Source organism: Nerophis ophidion, linkage group LG06, assembly GCF_033978795.1.
Source record: "Nerophis ophidion isolate RoL-2023_Sa linkage group LG06, RoL_Noph_v1.0, whole genome shotgun sequence".
NCBI lineage: Eukaryota > Metazoa > Chordata > Actinopteri > Syngnathiformes > Syngnathidae > Nerophis > Nerophis ophidion.
In genome coordinates, this window is record NC_084616.1 from 65,825,181 (window position 1) to 65,846,974 (window position 21,794).

Consider the following 21,794-nt stretch of genomic DNA (forward strand, 5'->3'; position numbering starts at 1 on the left):
ACTCGGCCGGGGTTTGAACTCACGACCCACCAATTTCAGGGCGGACACTGAGCAGGTAGCTGTTAGCATGTGACATTTGCAACACAATCACTTTAACATTTTTAGCAATTTGTGTGTTTTTTTAGTATATTAATTATACATTTTGACACATTGTACAATATGGTTCTTGTATTGCATAGACCAGTGGTTCTCAAATGGGGGTACGCGTACCCCTGGGGGTTCTTAAAGGTATGCCAAGGGGTACGTGAGATTTTTTTTTTAAATATTCTAAATATAGAAACAATTCAAATATCTTTCATAAATATATTTATTGAATAATGCTTCAACAAAATATGAATGTAAGTTCATAAACTGTGACAAAAAAAATGCAACAATGCAATATTCAGTGTTGACAGCTAGATTTTCTGTGAACATCCATCCATCCATTTTCTACCGCTTATTCCCTTTTGGGGTCGCGGGGGGCGCTGGCGCCTATCTCAGCTACAATCGGGCGGAAGGCGGAGTACACCCTGGACAAGTCGCCACCTCATCGCAGGGCCAACACAGATAGACAGACAACATTCACACTCACATTCACACACTAGGGCCAATTTTAGTGTTGCCAATCAACCTATCCCCAGGTGCATGTCTTTGGAAGTGGGAAGAAGCCGGAGTACCCGGAGGGAACCCACGCATTCACGGGGAGAACATGCAAACTCCACACAGAAAGATCCCGAGCCTGGATTTGAACCCAGGACTGCAGGACCTTCGTATTGTGAGGCAGACGCACTAACCCCTCTGCCACCGTGAAGCCCTTTTCTGTGAATATGTTCCATAAATATTGATGTTAAAGATTTCTTTTTTTGTGAAGAAATGTTTAGAATTAAGTTCAGGAATCCAGATGGATCTCTATTACAATCCCCAAAGAGGGCACTTTAAGTTGATGATTACTTCTATGTGTAGAAATCTTTATTTATAATTGAATCACATCTTTATTTTTCAACTAGTTTGTAGTTATTTTTATATCTTTTTTTCCAAATAGTTCAAGAAAGACCACTACAAATGAGCACTATTTTGCACGTTATAGCTCGGTTGGTAGAGCGGCCGTGCCAGAAACTTGAGAGTTCCAGGTTCGATCCCCGCTTCCACCATCCTAGTCACTGCCGTTGTGTCCTTGGGCAAGACACTTTACCCACCTGCTCCTAGTGCCACCCACACTGGTTTGAATGTAAAAATTAGATATTGGGTTTCACTGTGTAAAGTGCTTTGAGTCACTAGAGAAAAAGCGCTATATAAATATAATTCACTTCACTTGTTATACAATTCAATAAATCAGAAACTGATGACATAGTGCTGTATTTTACTTATTTACCTCTTTTTTCCAACCCAAAATGCTTTGCTCTGATTAGGGGGTACTTGAATTAAAAAAAAATTTCAAAGGGGGTACATCACTGAAAAAAGGTTGAGAACCACTGGCATATAGACAACATACAACAGGCTGACAACAGCTTAAAAAAAATAAACTGATTGGAAACATCTGCTTGATTGAAGAGTATATAAATAATGACAATCACCTTCTCCGTTCAGCCTTTTGTAAAGTGATCTCATCACCTTGGCGCTGCCGAAGCGCTTAAAGCGATTACGGACGTTGTCGTGGTACCACCCCAGGGTGCCGATCTTCAGGACTCTGGAGGAGAGAAGACGCCGATGAAGGCCGCACAGTGAATGCGGACTGCGCCAGAAAAGGTGGGCGTGGCTCACCTGGTCATGCGGCAGTTGTCGCACACCCAGCCGTGCTCCTTCTTGTTGTAGCGGCTACACGACTTGCAGGTGAACGAGCGGCAGTCCAGGCACTGACGCTTGCTGTTGACTAGGAACTTAAAGGGCTGCAGGCAGCGAATGCACAACGAGTCGGCCAGTTGGTTCTGGGAGCCCAGAATCTCTCGTTTTGTGTCCTCCTTGTCAATGGAGTCCTTCAGCTTCCTGTGGACCACCAGCATCTTGTCAGAATACTCATGCATTTAAGGCAGGGGTGTCAAACTCAAATACAGAGTGGGCCAAAATGTAAAACTGAACAAAGCCGCGGGCCAAGGTTGAACAAATGAACCTTTTAATAGGGACCCCAAAAAGTTTTGCATTGAACATTATATACAGTAACTTTATAGTGACATGCAAAATCGACTTTCAAATAATAATAATAATAATTAAAAAATATCAATGGCATATCAAATCAAATTTAAACACAAATTGAATGCCTCTTTTCTATTTGCAGCCTTCTGAGGTAAATATCAAAATCTATTGTAGCGTCCCAAAAGAGTTAATGCTGCAAGGGTTTCTGGGTATTTGTTCTGTTGTGTTTATGTTATGTTACAGTGCAGATGTTCTCCCGAAATGTCTTTGTCATTCTTGTTTGGTGTGAGTTCACAGTGTGGCACATATCTGTAACAGTTGTAAAGTTGTTTATACGGCCACCCTCAGTGTGACCTGTATGGCTGTTGACCAAGTATGCATTGCATTCACTTATGTGTGTATAATAGGCGCATATATTATGCCAGTGGGCCTGCACACTGTTTGTATGGAGGAAATGGGGACGTGACGACGGGTTGTAGAGAATGCTAAAGGCAGTGCCAAAAGAGTTAATGCTGCAAGGGGTTCTGGGTATTTGTTCTGTTGTGTTTATGTTATGTTACAGTGCAGATGTTGTCCCGAAATGTCTTTGTCATTCTTGTTTGGTGTGAGTTCACAGTGTGGCGCGTATTTGTAACAGTGTTAAAGTTATTTATACGGCCACCCTCAGTGTGACCTGTATGGCTGTTGACCAAGTATGCTTGCATTCACTTATGTGTGTATAATAGGCGCATATATTATGCCAGTGGGCCTGCACACTGTTTGTATGGATGAAATGGGGACGTGACGACAGGTTGTAGAGAATGCTAAAGGCAGTGCCAAAAGAGTTAATGCTGCAAGGGGTTCTGGGTATTTGTTCTGCTGTGTTTATTTTATGTTACAGTGCAGATGTTCTCCCGAAATGTGTTTGTCATTCTTGTTTGGTCTGAGTTCACAGAGTTGCACATATCTGTAACAGTTGTAAAGTTGTTTATACGGCCACCCTCAGTGTGACCTGTATGGCTGTTGACCAAGTATGCTTGCATTCACTTATGTGTGTATAATAGGCGCATATATTATGCGAGTGGGCCTGCACACTGTTTGTATGGAGGAAATGCGGACGTGACGACAGGTTGTAGAGAATGCTAAAGGCAGTGCCTTTAAGGCACGCCCTCAATATTGTTGTCCGGGTGAAAATCTGGAGAATGCTTGCCCCGGGAGATTTTCGGGAGGGGCACTGAACTTTGGGAGGATTGGCAAGTGTGAGAAATTGCGGTGTTACAGCGGCACCGCTGCTGTGTAATAACGGCGGGCCAGCTGTAATGTTAATTTGATATTGCTTCAAGGGCCAAATTAAATTACACAGCGGGTCAAATTGGGCCCGTGGGCCAGAGTTTGACACCCATGATTTAAGGTCTATAGCAGTGGTTCTCAAATGGGGGTAAGCGTACCCCTGGGGGTACTTGAAGGTATGCCAAGGGGTACGTGAGATTATTTAAACATTTTCTAAAAATTGCAACAATTCAAAAATCCTTTATAAATACATTTATTGAATAATTATTCAACAAAATATGAATGTAAGTTCATTAACTCTGAAAAGAAATGCAAGAATGCAATATTCAGTGTTGACAGATAGATTTTTTGTGGACATGTTCCATAAATATTGATGTTAAAAATTTCTTTTTTTGTGAATAAATGTTTAGAATTAAGTTCATGAATCCAGATGGATCTCTATTACAATCCCCAAAGAGGGCACTTTAATTTGATGATTACTTCTATGTGTAGAAAGCTTTATTTATAATTGAATCACCTGTTTATTTTTCAACAAGTTTTTTGTTATTTTTATATCTTTTTTTCCAAATAGTTCAAGAAAGACCACTACAAATGAGCAATATTTTGCTCATTTTAATAAATCAGAAACTGATAACATAGTGTTGTATTTTACTTCTTCATCTCTTTTTGTCAATCAAAAATGCTTTGCTCTGATTAGGGGGTACTTGAATTAAAAAAAATGTTCACAGGGGGTAAATCACTGAAAAAAAGTTGAGAACCACTGCTCTATAGCACTTACAAAATACACTTTACAACACAAAGCCATTCATTTTAACAGTTTCTCGAGGTTGTAAGGGTGCGGACGGACAGGAGGAGACGCTTCCAGAGGTGAGCAGCAGAGTATGAAGTTGAAAAATATGCATGACTTTGGAGGAAGAACAGCAGGAAGATGTGTCATAATCCACTCTGGAGTCGATGAATGCATGACTAAAGATTTCAGAAGTGGACAAGGGGAGGATGGAGGGAGATGGACAGATTAGTGCCGCCCTAGGGGCTCCCTGGAGCATTTTTAAAAATAGGATTGAAAATGGAAAAAGATGGGTGGGTGGAAAATACTTTTAGTTAGGGCTGGCCAATATATCGATATACTCGATATATCACGGGTTTGTCTCAGTGCGATATAGAAAATGACTATATTGTGATATTCGAGTATACCTTCTCACGCAGTTGCTTTTAGCTGCGGGCATTACACTGCAGACGTCGCTCACTCTTTGTTGTCTCTCCTTCTCACAGAGACCTAAAACAAGCGCACTTTTTTATGTACGTCACATACGTATACGCCCTCGCGGAACAGAAAGGTAGCGGCATGGGTAACGTTAGCTGTGGTAATGAAGGAAGAATTGATCCCCAAGAAAAACAGCAGGGGGTCCATCGTCTGGCAGTGTTTTGGTTTCAAGTGGGAATACGTCGAACAGACAACCGTAATTTGTCAAGTGTGGGGCAAAATTGTTGCTACAAAAAGTAGCATTAATGATAATATGTAGCATCATTTGAAAAGTCACCTGCTAGAGAATGAAGAGTGCTTACTCCGCATGTCAACATCTCTGTTCGGTGCCACGCCATCAACATGCCGAGGCCAACATTTCCAGATCAACACCGCATGAAATAAAAAGTCAACAACAAAATGAGATAATGTCCGCAGTAACCTACCACATAGCGAAAGACGAACACTATTTGATTTCTATTATGCAGCTCATTTTTATTTGACAGTTATTGAAATATCTTGTGTGACATCATGCACAAAAGTGCACTTTATTTGTTTTAAACTATTGTAGTGGCGTTCTGTACAAAAAGTGCACTTTAATTTACTGTTGTTTTGATATGTCATCTTAGTGACATCATACACAAAAGTGCACTAATAGCTGGTTTTAAAATGTCTCTGACAATCCTGCACTTTCAGTTTTGGAAATGACATGAATGTTTGTGCCAGTGCTATAACTGTTTAATAAATAGTTTTGCTAAATTGACTTAATTGTGATTTCCCTCTCTGCATGAAAGTTTAAAATGAGCATATATTAATGCAGTATGAACAAGAATGTTTTAATGTAGACACATAGAATCATCATACTACTGTGATTATATGCATCAAGTGTTCATTCAAGGCTAAGGCAAAATATCGAGATATATATCGCGTATCGTGACATGGCCTAAAAATATCGAGATATTAAAAAAAAGACCTTATCGCCCAACCCCTTTTTAGTATGTTTTTTGTGTGAGGAGAAACATGACACAAACTTTCCCAATTGTTAGACAGCCCACTGTTTAATATGTTTTGTGTGTATGCTTCACTGTTGACAGTATTTGGTGAACATCGTTTTGTCCTACTAATTTTTGGCAGTTCTTGAACCCACCATAGTGTGGACTGTGACGTAGCAGTTTGTTTACATGTAAAATATTCCACTCCTTCTTTGTCTCATTTTGTCCACCAAAAAGTTGTATACTGTGCGTGAATACACAAAGGTGAGCTTTGTTGATGTTACTGACTTGTTGGAGGGCTAATCAGACATATTTGGTCAGCGCATGTCTGCAAGCTAATCAATTCTAACATGCTATTTGGCTGGCTGTATGTACATATTGCATCAATATGCCTCATTTGTAGGTATATTTGAGCTCATATAATATCCTTTACATTAATCCTCTTTGTATATCATTTAGTTTTGCATGTCTTGTTTGCCAAAGATTGTAATACATCTTTTAAAGGAAGACAGCCTGGCATTTCCCTTAACTTGGAAACACATCTATACCTTTGGCCATTAAAAGCCAGTAATTTCCAGGAGTTATCTCACATTCTGAGTAACGTCTGATTTAAGAATGGGTTCTATTGTTGTGAAAATGTGTAGAGAAATGTGGTGGCCGTGGGCCTGTGCACCTACAGCAAAGCGGGGTGTGGCAGAACGGGCTTCGAGATTAGCGACAGGTGAGTGGTTGACATAGCTGAGAGTGTTTGTCTAAACACCTGTCGCCATACTTGCAACCTTGAGACCTCTGATTTCGGGAAATGGGGGGTGGGGGGTTAGGGGCGGGGCGTGGTCGGGGGCGTGGTTAAGAGTCAAATATTTAAAGGCCTACTGAAATTAGATTTTCTTATTCAAACGGGTATAGTAGGTCCATTCTATGTGTCATACTTGATCATTTCGCGATATTGGACACTCGGACCTTGCGGAGAGAATGAGCACGTTCAGTGGAAGGCTCAGACTCCTAAAATGTAACACAGAACACCACAGGAAGTCTTTCATACCGACAGCCATCAGACTGTATAATGCATATGTTCCTTGACTGCACTTAAATGTAGAATACGTGTAGAATATATTTATATCATTCATATATTATATATACTGTATAATATATTATATACCGGTATATTATATTATTTATTTTTTTTTTTTTTTTTTTAAAGTGAGCAAACTGTGGTGCTGAATTAAATAAAGTGCATTCTATTCTACATTCTATTCTATTCTATGTACAGTAGATGGCAGTATTGTCCTGTTTAAGAGTGTCACAAGTTCACGACATTGGAGCTTACGGCAGACGAACTGCTTTACGGTAGATGAAAATGTGACTGCTGTTGTTGTGTGTTATTACCGGGCTGGGAGGACTTTAATGAAACTGCCGAAACAATAAACCCACATAAGAAAACCAAGAACTCGCCCTCGATCATTCTACAGTTATAACGTCATTGGCCTGACACGCTCTTATACTGTGGGAAAGCGGACGTGAAAAACAGACTGTCGACAGTCACTCAGGTCCGCTTCGAGCTGGAGGGGGGTGGCCTCCAGCTCCACCTGAGTTTCCGTAGATTTTCGGTAGAAAATTTGTCCCGGGAGGTTTTCGGGAGAAGCGCTGAATTTCGGGAGTCTCTCGGAAAATCCGGGGGGGGTTGGCAAGTATGCCTGTCGCTCTGTTAAAGGCAGCAGTCGGGAAGGAGAAGGGGTGGTTGGTGGATGGCCGAGCACGCCGAGAGAAAGAGAGCAACATTAACGGACAGAGCCAAAAGACGTTTGCTGAAAAGCAGAAGGAAAACCATTTGTGTGCTCAGGTGGTGAAAGAGCAAGCGTGAGCGAGCGACGACATGGAGATTGCTGATATGGACAAAAAGGACATTTCATCGAAAAATAAAAACACTGTTCAAAGCCCTGAATGCAGCTGTCATGTCCGTGGTGTGTGTTCCAGAGAACCCCGGAAGCAAGAGACTTCATCAAATAAATATTACATTTCAACATTTCTTTTAACGAATATTTGCTTCAGCCTGCGACACATTGTCATTTTGATAGTAGCCTATAATAGCTAATATAGACACTTACGTCCATGTGTTGTCTTCATGATAACCAGAGGTGGGTAGTAACGCGCTACATTTGCTCCGTTACATTTACTTGAGTAACTTTTGGGATAAATTGTACTTCTACGAGTAGTTTTTATGCAACATACTTTTACTTTTACTTGAGTATATTTATAGAGAAGAAACGCTACTTTTACTCCGTTCCATTTATGTACATTCAGCTCGCTACTCGCTACTTTTTTTTTATCGATCTATTAATGTTTGTTTTGGTTAATGAGAGCTTCAAAGTAGAATCTACGCATGCCTGCGTTTCACCAATCACATGCAGTCACTGGTGACGTTGGACCAATCAAACAGAGCCAGGCGGTCACATGACCCGACTTAAACAAGTTAAAAAACTTATTCGGGTGTTACCATTTAGTGGTCAATTGTACGGATTATGTACTGAACTGTGCAATCTAATAATAAAAGTTTCAATCAATCAATCAAAAGTGTAAAGGAAAAAAGACACTTTTATTTCAACCGTACTTCCCGTCAAAAAGCCTAAAGACTGATCGCACAGTTCCTGTCTTCACAATAAAAGTGCCGCTCCATCGCGCCTGCGTCAACAAAATAAGAGTCGCCGGAAGCCAGCGCAAACAAGCTAGCAAGCCACGGAGTTTGCCGCCAATGTATTTCTTGAAAAGTGTATAAAAAACGAATATGGAAGCTGGACAAATAAGATGCCAAAAACAAACGACTTTCATGTGGTATTAGACAGAAAAGAGGAACTTTTTTTCTCCTCCATTTGAAAACGTGAACGTCTGATTCCAATCATTGCAAGTCATCAGAATCAGGTAATACACCAACTTATATTCTTGTCTTCATGAAAGATAGGAATATATATGTTAAACATGCATGTATATTCATTAAAACACCTTCAACATGTGAACAAAAAACGGCAAAATAAATAAATATAAATTATATACTGTATATATAAATGTATATATATATATATATATATATATATATATATGATATGTGTGTGTATGAATGATTTGTGTGTGTATGTATGATATGTGTGTGTATGTATTATATGTGTGTGTATGTATATATGAGGTAGATCACCTCGACTTGGTCATTTACTAAGTAATTGATAAACGTTGAAAAACTTATTGGGGTGTTACCATTTAGTGGTCAATTGTACGGAATATGTACTGTACTGTGCAATCTATTAATACATGTTTTAATCAATCAATCAAATCAATGAATGCCTACTGAGGCTATGGTGCTGTTAAGTTATTGTGGCTCAATGTGCCATTTTTTTCATTTTATTTTAATGTACTATTATTTAATATATAATATTGTTTTAGTTGCTTAAGAGATATTCCTGGCTCTGAATTTGTTCATTGCTATTTTTATGTTTTTGTGCATTATTTTTTGCCGTAATCAGGTTACTCATCAGTTACTCAGTACTTGAGTAGTTTTTTCACAACATACTTTTTACTTTTACTCAAGTAAATATTTGGGTGACTACTCCTTACTTTTACTTGAGTAATAAATCTCTAAAGTAACTGTACTCTTACTTGAGTACAATTTCTGGCTACTCTACCCACCTCTGATGATAACACATATATAAGACTTTTAAAGGCCTACTGAAATGAGATTTTCTTATTCAAACGGGGATAGCAGGTCCATTCTATGTGTCATACTTGATTATTTCGCGATATTGCCATATTTTTGCTGAAAGGATTTTGTACAGAACATCAACGATAAAGTTCGCAACTTTTGGTTGCGAATAAAAAAGCCTTGCCTGTACCAGAAGTAGCAGACGATGTGCGCGTGACGTCACGGGTTGTGGAGCTCCTCACATCCTCACATTGTTTACAATCATAGCCAGCAGCAGCTAAAGCTATTCGGGCCGAGAAAGCGACAATTTCCCCATTAATTTGAGCGAGGATGAAAGATTCGTGGATGAGGAAATTTAGAGTGAAGGACTAGAAAAAAAAGTAAAAAAATAAATTAAAAAAAGGCGATTGCAGTGGGAGCGATTTAGATGTTATTAGACACATTTCCTGGGATAATTCTGGAAAATCCCTTATCTGCTTATTGTTTTAGTGAGATTATACAGTACCTAAAGTCGGAGGGGTGCGGCCACGGGTGTGTTGACGTCTCTGAGAGAAGTCACGCGCTGCACAGGACGAAGCTCCGCTGGTGTCTCCGGTAAGAGCAAACTTATTACCACAATTTTCTCACCGAAAACTGACGGTTGACATTTGGTCGGGATCCATGTTCGCTTGACCGCTCTGATCCATAGTAAAGCTTCACATTCGGAATTTTAAACAAGGAAACACCGTGTGTTTGTGTGGCTAAAGGCTAAAAGCTTCCCTCCTCCATCTTTCTACTTTGACTTCTTCATTATTAATTGAATAAATCGCAAAAGATTCAGCAACACAGAAGTCCAGAATACTGTGTAACTATGCGATTAAAGCAGACTCCTTATAGCTTGGATCGGGCTGGAAAATAATGTCCGCTACAACCCGAGACGTCAAACGCACGCGTCATCATACGAGTCATCATAATGCGACGTTTTCAACACGACATTTCGCGGGAAATTTAAAATTCCAATTTAGTGAACTAAAAAGGCCGTATTGGCATGTGTTGCAATGTTAATATTTCATCATTGATATATAAACTATCAGACTGCGTGGTTGGTAGTAGTGGGTTTCAGTAGGCCTTTAAAGTCATTTTGTTCGTACAGGCTAACTAATATAGACACTTACATCATGTGTTGCCTTCATTATAACACTTAAATACGATTTTTCATTTTTTGTGGCTCCAGACGGATTTCTTTTTTGTATTTTTGGTCCAATATGGCTCTTTCAACATTTTGGGTTGCCGACCCCTGGTTTAAGGTGATACCAAAGTTGTGTAAGTGAGGAGAGGTTTGAAATCTTTTACAGATTGAAGACCAGTGATGAGGAGTCGTGTTTTATTCTAGTTGACTTGGAAGAAATTGTTCTTGATGCAGGTCTTCATGTACGTGAGGCAAGTCGGGAGGGAATCGGGGTTTGATACGTCATCAGTGTAACAGAAAAAGTTGAGTTTAGTGCGTGTTATTTGTCCAAATAGAGCATGTGCTGCTGGGTGCAGAAGGGTCCAGGTACTAAACCTCGGTGAACATTTTGGGAGAGAAGGGTGAATGAGGCGTTGTAGTATCAATGCATGGTTTAATTCAATGTTCATGGTGTTGAGAAAGGTGAGGTCCAGGACGATGCCAAGATGTCGTGTGAGAGGAAGATGTCGTTTGTGACTTTGAGTACTTTTGTAAGGGCAAAATTAATATTTTATTAATCACTTGTCTAAAACCACAATTTCAATCTAAAAATGTGTGTGTGCGGCTTTGTCCTCACTGCATAGGTCTGTTTTTTGGGCTAAGGTAAGATGCTTTTATGACCCTTTACGCATTCTTAACAATTCCTACAATGTGAATTCCTGGATTTTTTTTTCACATTCTGTCTCTCACAGTTGAAGTGTACCTATGATGAAAATTACAGACCTCTGTCATCATTTTAAGTGGGAGAACTTGCACAATCGGTGGCTGACTAAATACTTTTTTGCCCCACTGTATATACAGTATATGATATATAACAGGGGTCGGGAACCTTTTTGGCTGAGAGAGCTATGAAAGCCAAATATTTCAAAATGTATTTCCGTCAGAGACATATAATATTTTTTAACACTGAATACACTAAATGCGTGCAATTTTAAGTAAGACCAACATTTTTAGAGAATAATACGTCTCTTATTCTTTTTAATAACATTGTTATTCTAAAGTTAACCAATAACAAATATAATACTTCTTACCATTAATGCAACATTTTGAACAGGTGCGATGGAAAACGGATGGTTGGATTAAAATGCATCAAAATGTTTTATAAATTGAACGTTATTTTTGACACTGTGATTACCAGCGGAATTATTAATTACTTATCGTGTTAAGCAACGTCAGCTAAGATTTATCTGAGAGCCAGATGCAGTCATCAAAAGAGCCACATCTGGCTCTAGACCAGGGGTCATCAACGCGTCGTTCGTAAGGACCAGATGAGTAGCCCGCTGGCCTGTTCTAAAAATAGCTCAAATAGCAGCACTTACCAGTAAAATGCCTCTATTTTTTACATTTTATTTATTTACTAGCAAGCTGGTCTCGCTTTGCTCAACATTTTTAATTCTAAAAGAGACAAAACTCAAATAGAATTTGAAAATCCAAGAAAATACTTTAAAGACTTGGTCTTCACTTGTTTAAATAAATTCATTTATTTTTTCACTTTGCTTTCTATAACTTTCAGAAAGACAATTTTAGAGAAAAAAAAACAACCTTAAAAATAATTCTAAGATTTTTAAACACATATACCTTTTTACCTTTTAAATTCCTTCCTCTTCTTTCCTGACAATTTAAATCAATATTGAAGTTTTTTTTTTTATTGTAAAGAATAATAAATACATTTTAATTTAATTCTTTATTTTATCTTTTTTTTTTTCGACGAATAATATTTGTGAAATATTTCTTAAAACTTATTATGATTAAAATTAAAAAAAAATATTCTGGCAAATCTAGAAAATCTGTAGAATCAAATTTAAATCTTATTTCGAAGTCTTTTGAATTTCTTTTAAAAATTTTGTTCTGGAAAATCTAGAAGAAATAATGATTTGTCTTTGTTAGAAATATAACTTGGTCCAATTTGTTATATAGTCTAGCAAAGTGCAGATTGGATTTTAACCTATTTAAAACATGTCATCAAAATTCTAAAATTAATCTCCCATTTTTTTCTACCGCTTATTTCCTTTTGGGGTCGCGGGGGGAGCTGGCGCATATCTCAGCTACAATCGGGCGGAAGCCGGGGTACACCCTGGACAAGTCGCCACCTCATCGCAGGGCCAACACAGATAGACAGACAACATTCACACTCACATTCACACACTAGGGCCAATTTAGTGTTGCCAATCAACCTATCCCCAGGTGCATGTCTTTGGAAGTGGGAGGAAGCCGGAGTACCCGGAGGGAACCCACGCATTCACGGGGAGAACATGCAAACTCCACACAGAAAGATCCAGAGCCTGGATTTGAACCCAGGACTGCAGGACCTTCGTATTGTGAGGCAGGCGCACTAACCCCTCTTCCACCGTGAAGCCCGTAATCAGGAAAAATTACTCATGATGTTCCATTAATTATTTTTTTTATTTTTTCAAAAAGATTCGAATTAGCTAGTTTTTCTCTTCAATTTTTTTCGGTTCAATTTTGAATTTTAAAAGGTTGAAATTGAAGATAAACTATGTTTCAAAATTTAATTTTCTTTTTTTTTTCTATTATCTTCTCTTTTAAACCGTTCAATTAAATTTTTTTTCCTCATTTATTCCCCACAAAAAACCTTCCGTAAAGGGAAAAAAAATGTATGATGGAATGACAGACATAAATACCTGATTTTTTATATATATATATATATATATATATATATATATATATAGATTTATTTATTAAAGACAAATTGAACAAATTGGCTATTTCTGGCAATTTATTTAAGTGTGTATCAAACTGGTAGCCCTTCGCATTAATCAGTAACCAATAAGTAGCTCTTGGTTTCAAAAAGGTTGGTGACCCCTGCTCTAGAGGCATAGGTTCCCTACCTCTGATATACTATAATATTATGTTGTATTATGTTTGTTATATAATAGATACAATATACAACAAATCCCAATTACCCTGTACAAAATTACACTACATGTAACAGAAAAATAACACATGAAAAATGGCCCTAGTGTGTGATTGTGAGTGTGAATGTTGTCTGTCTATCTGTGTTGGCCCTGCGATGAGATGGTGACTTGTCCAGGGTGTACCCCGCCTTCCGCCCGATTGTAGCTGAGATACGCGCCAGCGCCCCCCGCGACCCCAAAAGGGAATAAGCGGTAGAAGATGGATGGATGGAAATAAACATAAATATCTCGTTTTCTTAATCACTTGACAGCACTCAGCATAATGTGCATATTTTCATTATAATCTGCACTTGCAGACACATTTGTGTTAATGATAATCCCATTTTCTTCCTGAAAATTCAATCATGCTTGAGATGATAATAGTTGTGGCTTACTTGTGATAATGAAATCAAGTTTGTTTATCATCCAGAGTGACATTTTCCTACTTGCATTATCTGCCATGCAATTGAGTGTGTGCGTGTGTGCTTGCGTGTGCATGCGTGTGTGTGTGCGTGTGTGTTAGGCCCTAATGGCCATATGAGTGTGCAGTGAAGACACAAGGGTCTTTGTGTTGGCTCCGTGTGACTGCGGTGATGACGGAGTCAACTTTTCATGCTTGCATTCCTTGACTAGTCATATTGGAACAACAACTCACATGACTCTTTTCTAGAGACCTGCAACACCTTTCATGTTTTTACACAGACCCTAGCAGGACTTTATAGAATATTTCAGACCTACCCTAGTCGATCTTCTTCGTTCTTGCGCAGGTTAAAGTCTCGTTGAATCACGTCCCACACATGTTTGGCTTCTTCGTCCGTCAAACGGGTCAAATCCAATTTCCGCTCCATAACGACTCCTCTCTGAGCAGGCAAGAAGCAAGTCAATGGGGCAGCAACAGTGCCCTTTATTATACTTTTACTACTAAATAGATACCAACAATAATACAAAATCAAACTGATTTAAAATGTTGGAAGGAATTGTAAAACTTTGACATCTTTCAAAAGAAAATAGTCCCGGTAGAAAACAATAACAAGTATAAAATACATGAAAATTCAACTTTATAGCGTATTTAAATATAATTAATCATCTATATACTTACTTATCAAATGAAACACTTAACTGATCCACAAAAGTATCTTTGTTATGTAAAAAGTAGATTTTCAGATGACACGAAAAATAATCCAAAAGTAACAAATGCAACATAGTATTATGACACTTTTTCATTCAAAGTTAAATAGAATAAGTTGTGTAAAAAAAAAACGGGGGGAAGAGAAAACTCACCTCTGTCTTACTGCTGAAAGACTCAGGATTGAAGTGAGAATATCAGCTGCTCGCTGGTTCACATGCTCCTGACATCATCACCATCACTCACAATAAATACTTTGTTTGCCGACAAGGTCAGGTATTACCACCGCCCTCTGAGAAGGAAATAAACATTCATTTTAAGACTGTCTGGTAGAATCCAGTCATAATAAGTATTTGATTATTCCTTCTTTTTTTTTTTTGTGAACCCTTACAAGACATGTTCTGGTACATTTGCTTTAAGAGAGACAAATAACTAACATTAAATAGTTTATGATTTGATAAGTATTTGATTCAATTTAGTGCTGTCAAATAATTATGTTTTAATCAAATTAATCGCACTTGAAATGTGATTATGTCTGATTATTCGCAGTTAATTACTTGCTTTCATAATTTGAATTAACTTGAAATATATATATATATATATATATATATATATATATATATATACATACATATATATATATTAACACAAAGGCAATGTTTTTGTATTTTTTTCATGTTTTACTTGAATATTTCTGGCATGTACAGCGATCACAACATTAAATAGTTTATGATTTAAAAAACAAACAAATGTTATAACACAAATGCAATGTTTTTGAAAGAATGTCGTACATGATTTTTTTTTTTTTTATGTTTTACTTGAGTATTTGTGGCATGTAGAGCGATCACAACAATAAATGGTTCATGATTTAATAAGTATTTGTTGATTATATTGAGCCATGTGATGAGGGGGCGACTTGTCCAGGGTGTACCCCGCCTTCCGCCCGATTGCAGCTGAGATAGGCTCCAGCACACCCCCGTGACCCCAAAATTTACAAGCGGTAGAAAATGGATGGATGGATGGATTTATTTTTTATTTTTTATGTTTTACTTTAAAATATTTGGCATGCATAGCGATCACAACAATAAATAGTTCATGATTTAATAAGTATTTGATTATATTGAGCCCTGTGATGAGGAGGCGACTTGTCCAGGGTGTACCCCGCCTTCCGCCCGATTGCAGCTGAGATAGGCTCCAGCACACCCCCGTGACCCCAAAATTTACAAGCGGTAGAAAATGGATGGATGGATTTTTTTTTTTTAATTTTTTTATGTTTTACTTGAATATTTGTGGCATGTACAGAGATCACAACAATAAATAGTTCATGATTTAATAAGTATTTGATTATATTGAGCCCTGTGATGAGGTGGCGACTTGTCCAGAGTGTACACCTCCTTCCGCCCGAAAGCAGCTGAGATAGGCTGCAGCACCCCCCGTGACCCCAAAAGGGACAAGCGGTAGAAATGGATGGATGGATGGATGGATTTTTTAAAAAAAAATGTATGTCTTACTTGAATATTTGTGGCATGTACAGAGATCACAACAATAAATAGTTCATGATTTAATAAGTATTTGCTTATATTGAGCCCTGTGATGAGGAGGCGACTTGTCCAGGGTGTACACCTCCTTCCGCCCGATTGCAGCTGAGATAGGCTCCAGCACCCTTTGTGACCCCAAAAGGGACAAGCGGTAGAAAATGGATGGATGGATTTTTTTTTTTTTTTTTTAATGTTTTACTTGAATATTTGTGGCATGTACAGAGATCACAACAATAAATAGTTCATGATTTAATAAGTATTTGATTATAATGAGCCCTGTGATGAGGTGGCGACTTGTCCAGGGTGTATCCCGCTTTCCGCCAGATTGCAGCTGAGATAGGCTCCAGCACCCCCCCGTGACCCCAAAATGTACAAGCGGTAGAAAATGGATGGATGGATGGATTTTTATTTATTTTTTGTGTTTTACTTGAATATATTTGGCATGTACAGCGATCACAACAATAAATAGTTCATGATTTGATAAGTATTTGATTATATTGAGCCCTGTCATGAGGTGGCGACTTGTCCAGGGTGTTTACCTCCTTCCGCCCGATTGCAGCTGAGATAGGCTCCAGCACCCCCCGTGACCCCAAAAGGGACAAGCGGTAGAAAATGGATGGATGGATGGATTTTATTTTATTTTTTTATGTTTTACTTGAATATTTGTGGCATGTACAGCGATCACAACAATAAATAGTTCATGATTTAGTAAGTATTTCATTATATTGAGCCATGTAATGAGGGGATGACTTGTCCAGGGTGTACCCCGCCTTCCGCCCGATTGCAGCTGAGATAGGCTCCAGCACCCTTTGTGACCCCAAAAGGGACACGCGGTAGAAATGGATGGATGGATGGATTTTTTTTATTTTTTTTATGTTTTATTTGCATATATTTGGCATGTACAGCGATCACAACAATAAATAGTTCATGATTTAATAAGTATTTGATTATATTGAGCCCGGTAATGAGGTGGCGACTTGTCCAGGGTGTACGCCGCCTTCCGCCCGATTGCAGCTGAGGTAGGCTCCAGCACCCCCTGTGACCCCAAAAGGGACAAGCGGTAGAAAATGGATGGATGGATTTTTCTATTTATTTTTTTTATGTTTTACTTGAATATTTGTGGCATGTACAGCGATCACAACAATAAATAGTTCATGATTTAATAAGTATTTGATTATATTGAGCCCTGTAATGAGGTGTCGACTTGTCCAGGGTGTACCCCGCCTTCCGCCCGATTGCAGCTGAGATAGGCTCCAGCACCCCCCGTGACCCCAAAAGGGACATGCGGTTGAAAATGGATAGATGGATGGATTTTTTTTTTATTTTTTATGTTTTACTTGAATATATTTGGCATGTACAGCGATCACAACAATAAATATTTCATGATTTAATAAGTATTTGATTATATTGAGCCCTTTGATGAGGTGGCGACTTGTCCAGGGTGTACGCCGCCTTCCGCCCGATTGCAGCTGAGATAGGCTCCAGCACCCCCCGTCACCCCAAAAGGGACAAGCGGTAGGAAATGGATGGATGGATGGATTTAAAAAAAATGTTTATGTCTTACTTGAATATTTGTGGCATGTACAGCGATCACAACAATAAATAGTTCATGATTTAATAAGTATTTGATTATATTGAGCCATGTGATGAGGTGGCGACTTGTCCAGGGTGTACCCCTCCTTCCGCCCGATTGCAGCTGAGATAGGCTCCAGCACCCCCCGTCACCCCAAAAGGGACAAGCGGTAGGAAATGGATGGATGGATGGATTTAAAAAAAATGTTTAGGTCTTACTTGAATATTTGTGGCATGTACAGCGATCACAACAATAAATAGTTCATGATTTAATAAGTATTTGATTATATTGAGCCCTGTGATGAGGTGGCGACTTGTCCAGGGTGTACGCCGCCTTCCGCCCGATTGCAGCTGAGATAGGCTCCAGCACCCTTTGTGACCCCAAAAGGGACAAGCGGTAGAAAATGGATGGATGGATTTTTTTTTTTTTTTTTTAATGTTTTACTTGAATATTTGTGGCATGTACAGAGATCACAACAATAAATAGTTCATGATTTAATAAGTATTTGATTATAATGAGCCCTGTGATGAGGTGGCGACTTGTCCAGGGTGTATCCCGCTTTCCGCCAGATTGCAGCTGAGATAGGCTCCAGCACCCCCCCGTGACCCCAAAATGTACAAGCGGTAGAAAATGGATGGATGGATGGATTTTTATTTATTTTTTGTGTTTTACTTGAATATATTTGGCATGTACAGCGATCACAACAATAAATAGTTCATGATTTGATAAGTATTTGATTATATTGAGCCCTGTCATGAGGTGGCGACTTGTCCAGGGTGTTTACCTCCTTCCGCCCGATTGCAGCTGAGATAGGCTCCAGCACCCCCCGTGACCCCAAAAGGGACAAGCGGTAGAAAATGGATGGATGGATGGATTTTATTTTATTTTTTTATGTTTTACTTGAATATTTGTGGCATGTACAGCGATCACAACAATAAATAGTTCATGATTTAGTAAGTATTTCATTATATTGAGCCATGTAATGAGGGGATGACTTGTCCAGGGTGTACCCCGCCTTCCGCCCGATTGCAGCTGAGATAGGCTCCAGCACCCTTTGTGACCCCAAAAGGGACACGCGGTAGAAATGGATGGATGGATGGATTTTTTTTATTTTTTTTATGTTTTATTTGCATATATTTGGCATGTACAGCGATCACAACAATAAATAGTTCATGATTTAATAAGTATTTGATTATATTGAGCCCGGTAATGAGGTGGCGACTTGTCCAGGGTGTACGCCGCCTTCCGCCCGATTGCAGCTGAGGTAGGCTCCAGCACCCCCTGTGACCCCAAAAGGGACAAGCGGTAGAAAATGGATGGATGGATTTTTCTATTTATTTTTTTTATGTTTTACTTGAATATTTGTGGCATGTACAGCGATCACAACAATAAATAGTTCATGATTTAATAAGTATTTGATTATATTGAGCCCTGTAATGAGGTGTCGACTTGTCCAGGGTGTACCCCGCCTTCCGCCCGATTGCAGCTGAGATAGGCTCCAGCACCCCCCGTGACCCCAAAAGGGACATGCGGTTGAAAATGGATAGATGGATGGATTTTTTTTTTATTTTTTATGTTTTACTTGAATATATTTGGCATGTACAGCGATCACAACAATAAATATTTCATGATTTAATAAGTATTTGATTATATTGAGCCCTTTGATGAGGTGGTGACTTGTCCAGGGTGTACGCCGCCTTCCGCCCGATTGCAGCTGAGATAGGCTCCAGCACCCCCCGTCACCCCAAAAGGGACAAGCGGTAGGAAATGGATGGATGGATGGATTTAAAAATGTTTATGTCTTACTTGAATATTTGTGGCATGTACAGCGATCACAACAATAAATAGTTCATGATTTAATAAGTATTTGATTATATTGAGCCATGTGATGAGGTGGCGACTTGTCCAGGGTGTACCCCTCCTTCCGCCCGATTGCAGCTGAGATAGGCTCCAGCACCCCCCGTCACCCCAAAAGGGACAAGCGGTAGGAAATGGATGGATGGATGGATTTAAAAAAAATGTTTAGGTCTTACTTGAATATTTGTGGCATGTACAGCGATCACAACAATAAATAGTTCATGATTTAATAAGTATTTGATTATATTGAGCCCTGTGATGAGGTGGCGACTTGTCCAGGGTGTACGCCGCCTTCCGCCCGATTGCAGCTGAGATAGGCTCCAGCACCCCCCGTCACCCCAAAAGGGACAAGCGGTAGGAAATGGATAGATGGATGGATTTAAAAAAAATGTTTATGTCTTACTTGAATATTTGTGGCATGTACAGCGATCACAACAATAAAAAGTTCATGACTTAATAAGTATTTGATTATATTGAGCCATGTGATGAGGTGGCGACTTGTCCAGGGTGTACCCCTCCTTCCGCCCGATTGCAGCTGAGATAGGCTCCAGCACCCCCTGTGACCCCAAAAGGGACATGCGGTTGGAAATGGATGGATGGATGGATTTTAAAAAAATGTTTATGTCTTACTTGAATATTTGTGGCATGTACAGCGATCACAACAATAAATAGTTCATGATTTAATAAGTATTTGATTATATTGAGCCCTGTGATGAGGTGGCGACTTGTCCAGGGTGTACCCCGCCTTCCGCTCGATTGCAGCTGAGATAGGCTCCAGCACCCCCCGTGACCCCAAAAGGGACATGCGGTTGGAAATGGATGGATGGATGGATTTTAAAAAAATGTTTATGTCTTACTTGAATATTTGTGGCATGTACAGCGATCACAACAATAAATAGTTCATGATTTAATAAGTATTTGATTATATTGAGCCCTGTGATGAGGTGGCGACTTGTCCAGGGTGTACCCCGCCTTCCGCTCGATTGCAGCTGAGATAGGCTCCAGCACCCCCCGTGACCCCAAAAGGGACATGCGGTTGGAAATGGATGGATGGATGGATTTTAAAAAAATTTTTATGTCTTACTTGAATATTTGTGGCATGTACAGCGATCACAACAATAAATAGTTCATGATTTAATAAGTATTTGATTATATTGAGCCCTTTGATGAGGTGGCAACTTGTCCAGGGTGTACGCCGCCTTCCGCCCGATTGCAGCTGAGATAGGCTCCAGCACCCTTTGTGACCCCAAGAGGGACAAGCGGTAGAAATTGATGGATGGATGGATTTTATTTTATTTTTTTATGTTTTACCTGAATATTTGTGGCATGTACAGCGATCACAACAATAAATAGTTCATGATTTAATAAGTATTTGAGTATATTGAGCCCTGTGATGAGATAGCGACTTGTCCAGGGTGTATCCCGCCTTCCGCCAGATTGCAGCTGAGATACGCTCTAGCACCCCCGTGACCCCAAAAGGGAAAAGCGTTAGAAAATAGACGGATGGATGGATGATTATTTTGATTCCATACACAAATGCAATGTTTTTGTTTAAATGTCAAACATGAAAAAAAAAAGAATGTTTTACTTGAATATTTTTGGCATGTACAGCGATTACAACATTAGTTAGTTTATGATTTAATAAGTATTTGATTCCACATAGTGCTGTCAAATGTATATTCTTTTATCAAATTAATTACACTTTAAATTTGATTATGTCCGATTAATCGCAGCTAATTAGTTGGTTACATAATTTGAATTAACTTTTGGGAAAACAAAAACAAATATTTAAACACAAATGCAATGTTTTTGTCAGAATGTCATACATGAACTTTGTTTTTTATGTTTTACTTGAATATTTTTGGCATGTACAGCGATCAGACATATTTTGTAGTTGTAGTACTTTTAGTTTCTTGTAGCTATAGTACTTGTAGTTGCAGTTTCTTGTAGTACAACTTGCAGTGGTGTACTTGTCATGTTTTGTTTTGGTCATGTTATGTTTTGTTTTTTGGACACTTGTTTCCTGTTTTGCACTTCCTGGTTTGTTTTGTTTCCATAGTAACTCATTCGTTTCCACCTTGTCTCCATGTCACGCCCCGGTCCTCGGTTCTCACACCTGCTGGTTAATTATTACTGCTAGTATTTAAGCCACAGTTGCCAAGCATTCAGTGCTGGCAACTTTACCTTACCTACCGATGTACTGATATCTTACCCACATTTCCATGTACCGTCCTTCATGCCTTGCTGTTCGTTTTTGACCACGCCACGTAAGTTTTG

At 39.0% G+C, this 21,794-nt stretch overlaps 1 protein-coding gene across 2 annotated transcripts in view; it reads right to left on the bottom strand.

Annotated features, from left to right (window-relative positions):
- Positions 1 to 14,787, bottom strand: part of mlpha (melanophilin a) — a 36,331-nt gene extending 21,544 nt beyond the window's left edge. For both annotated transcript variants that reach the window (XM_061904633.1, XM_061904632.1), the window contains exons 1-4: positions 14,705 to 14,787; positions 14,162 to 14,283; positions 1,741 to 1,962; positions 1,554 to 1,666 (exon numbers count right to left, since the gene is read on the bottom strand). In XM_061904633.1, coding sequence (XP_061760617.1) covers positions 1,554 to 1,666; positions 1,741 to 1,962; positions 14,162 to 14,271 — 445 coding nt within the window. In that variant the 5' untranslated portion in view covers positions 14,272 to 14,283; positions 14,705 to 14,787. The remainder of the gene's footprint in view (positions 1 to 1,553; positions 1,667 to 1,740; positions 1,963 to 14,161; positions 14,284 to 14,704) is intronic.
- Positions 14,788 to 21,794: the final 7,007 nt, after the last annotated feature.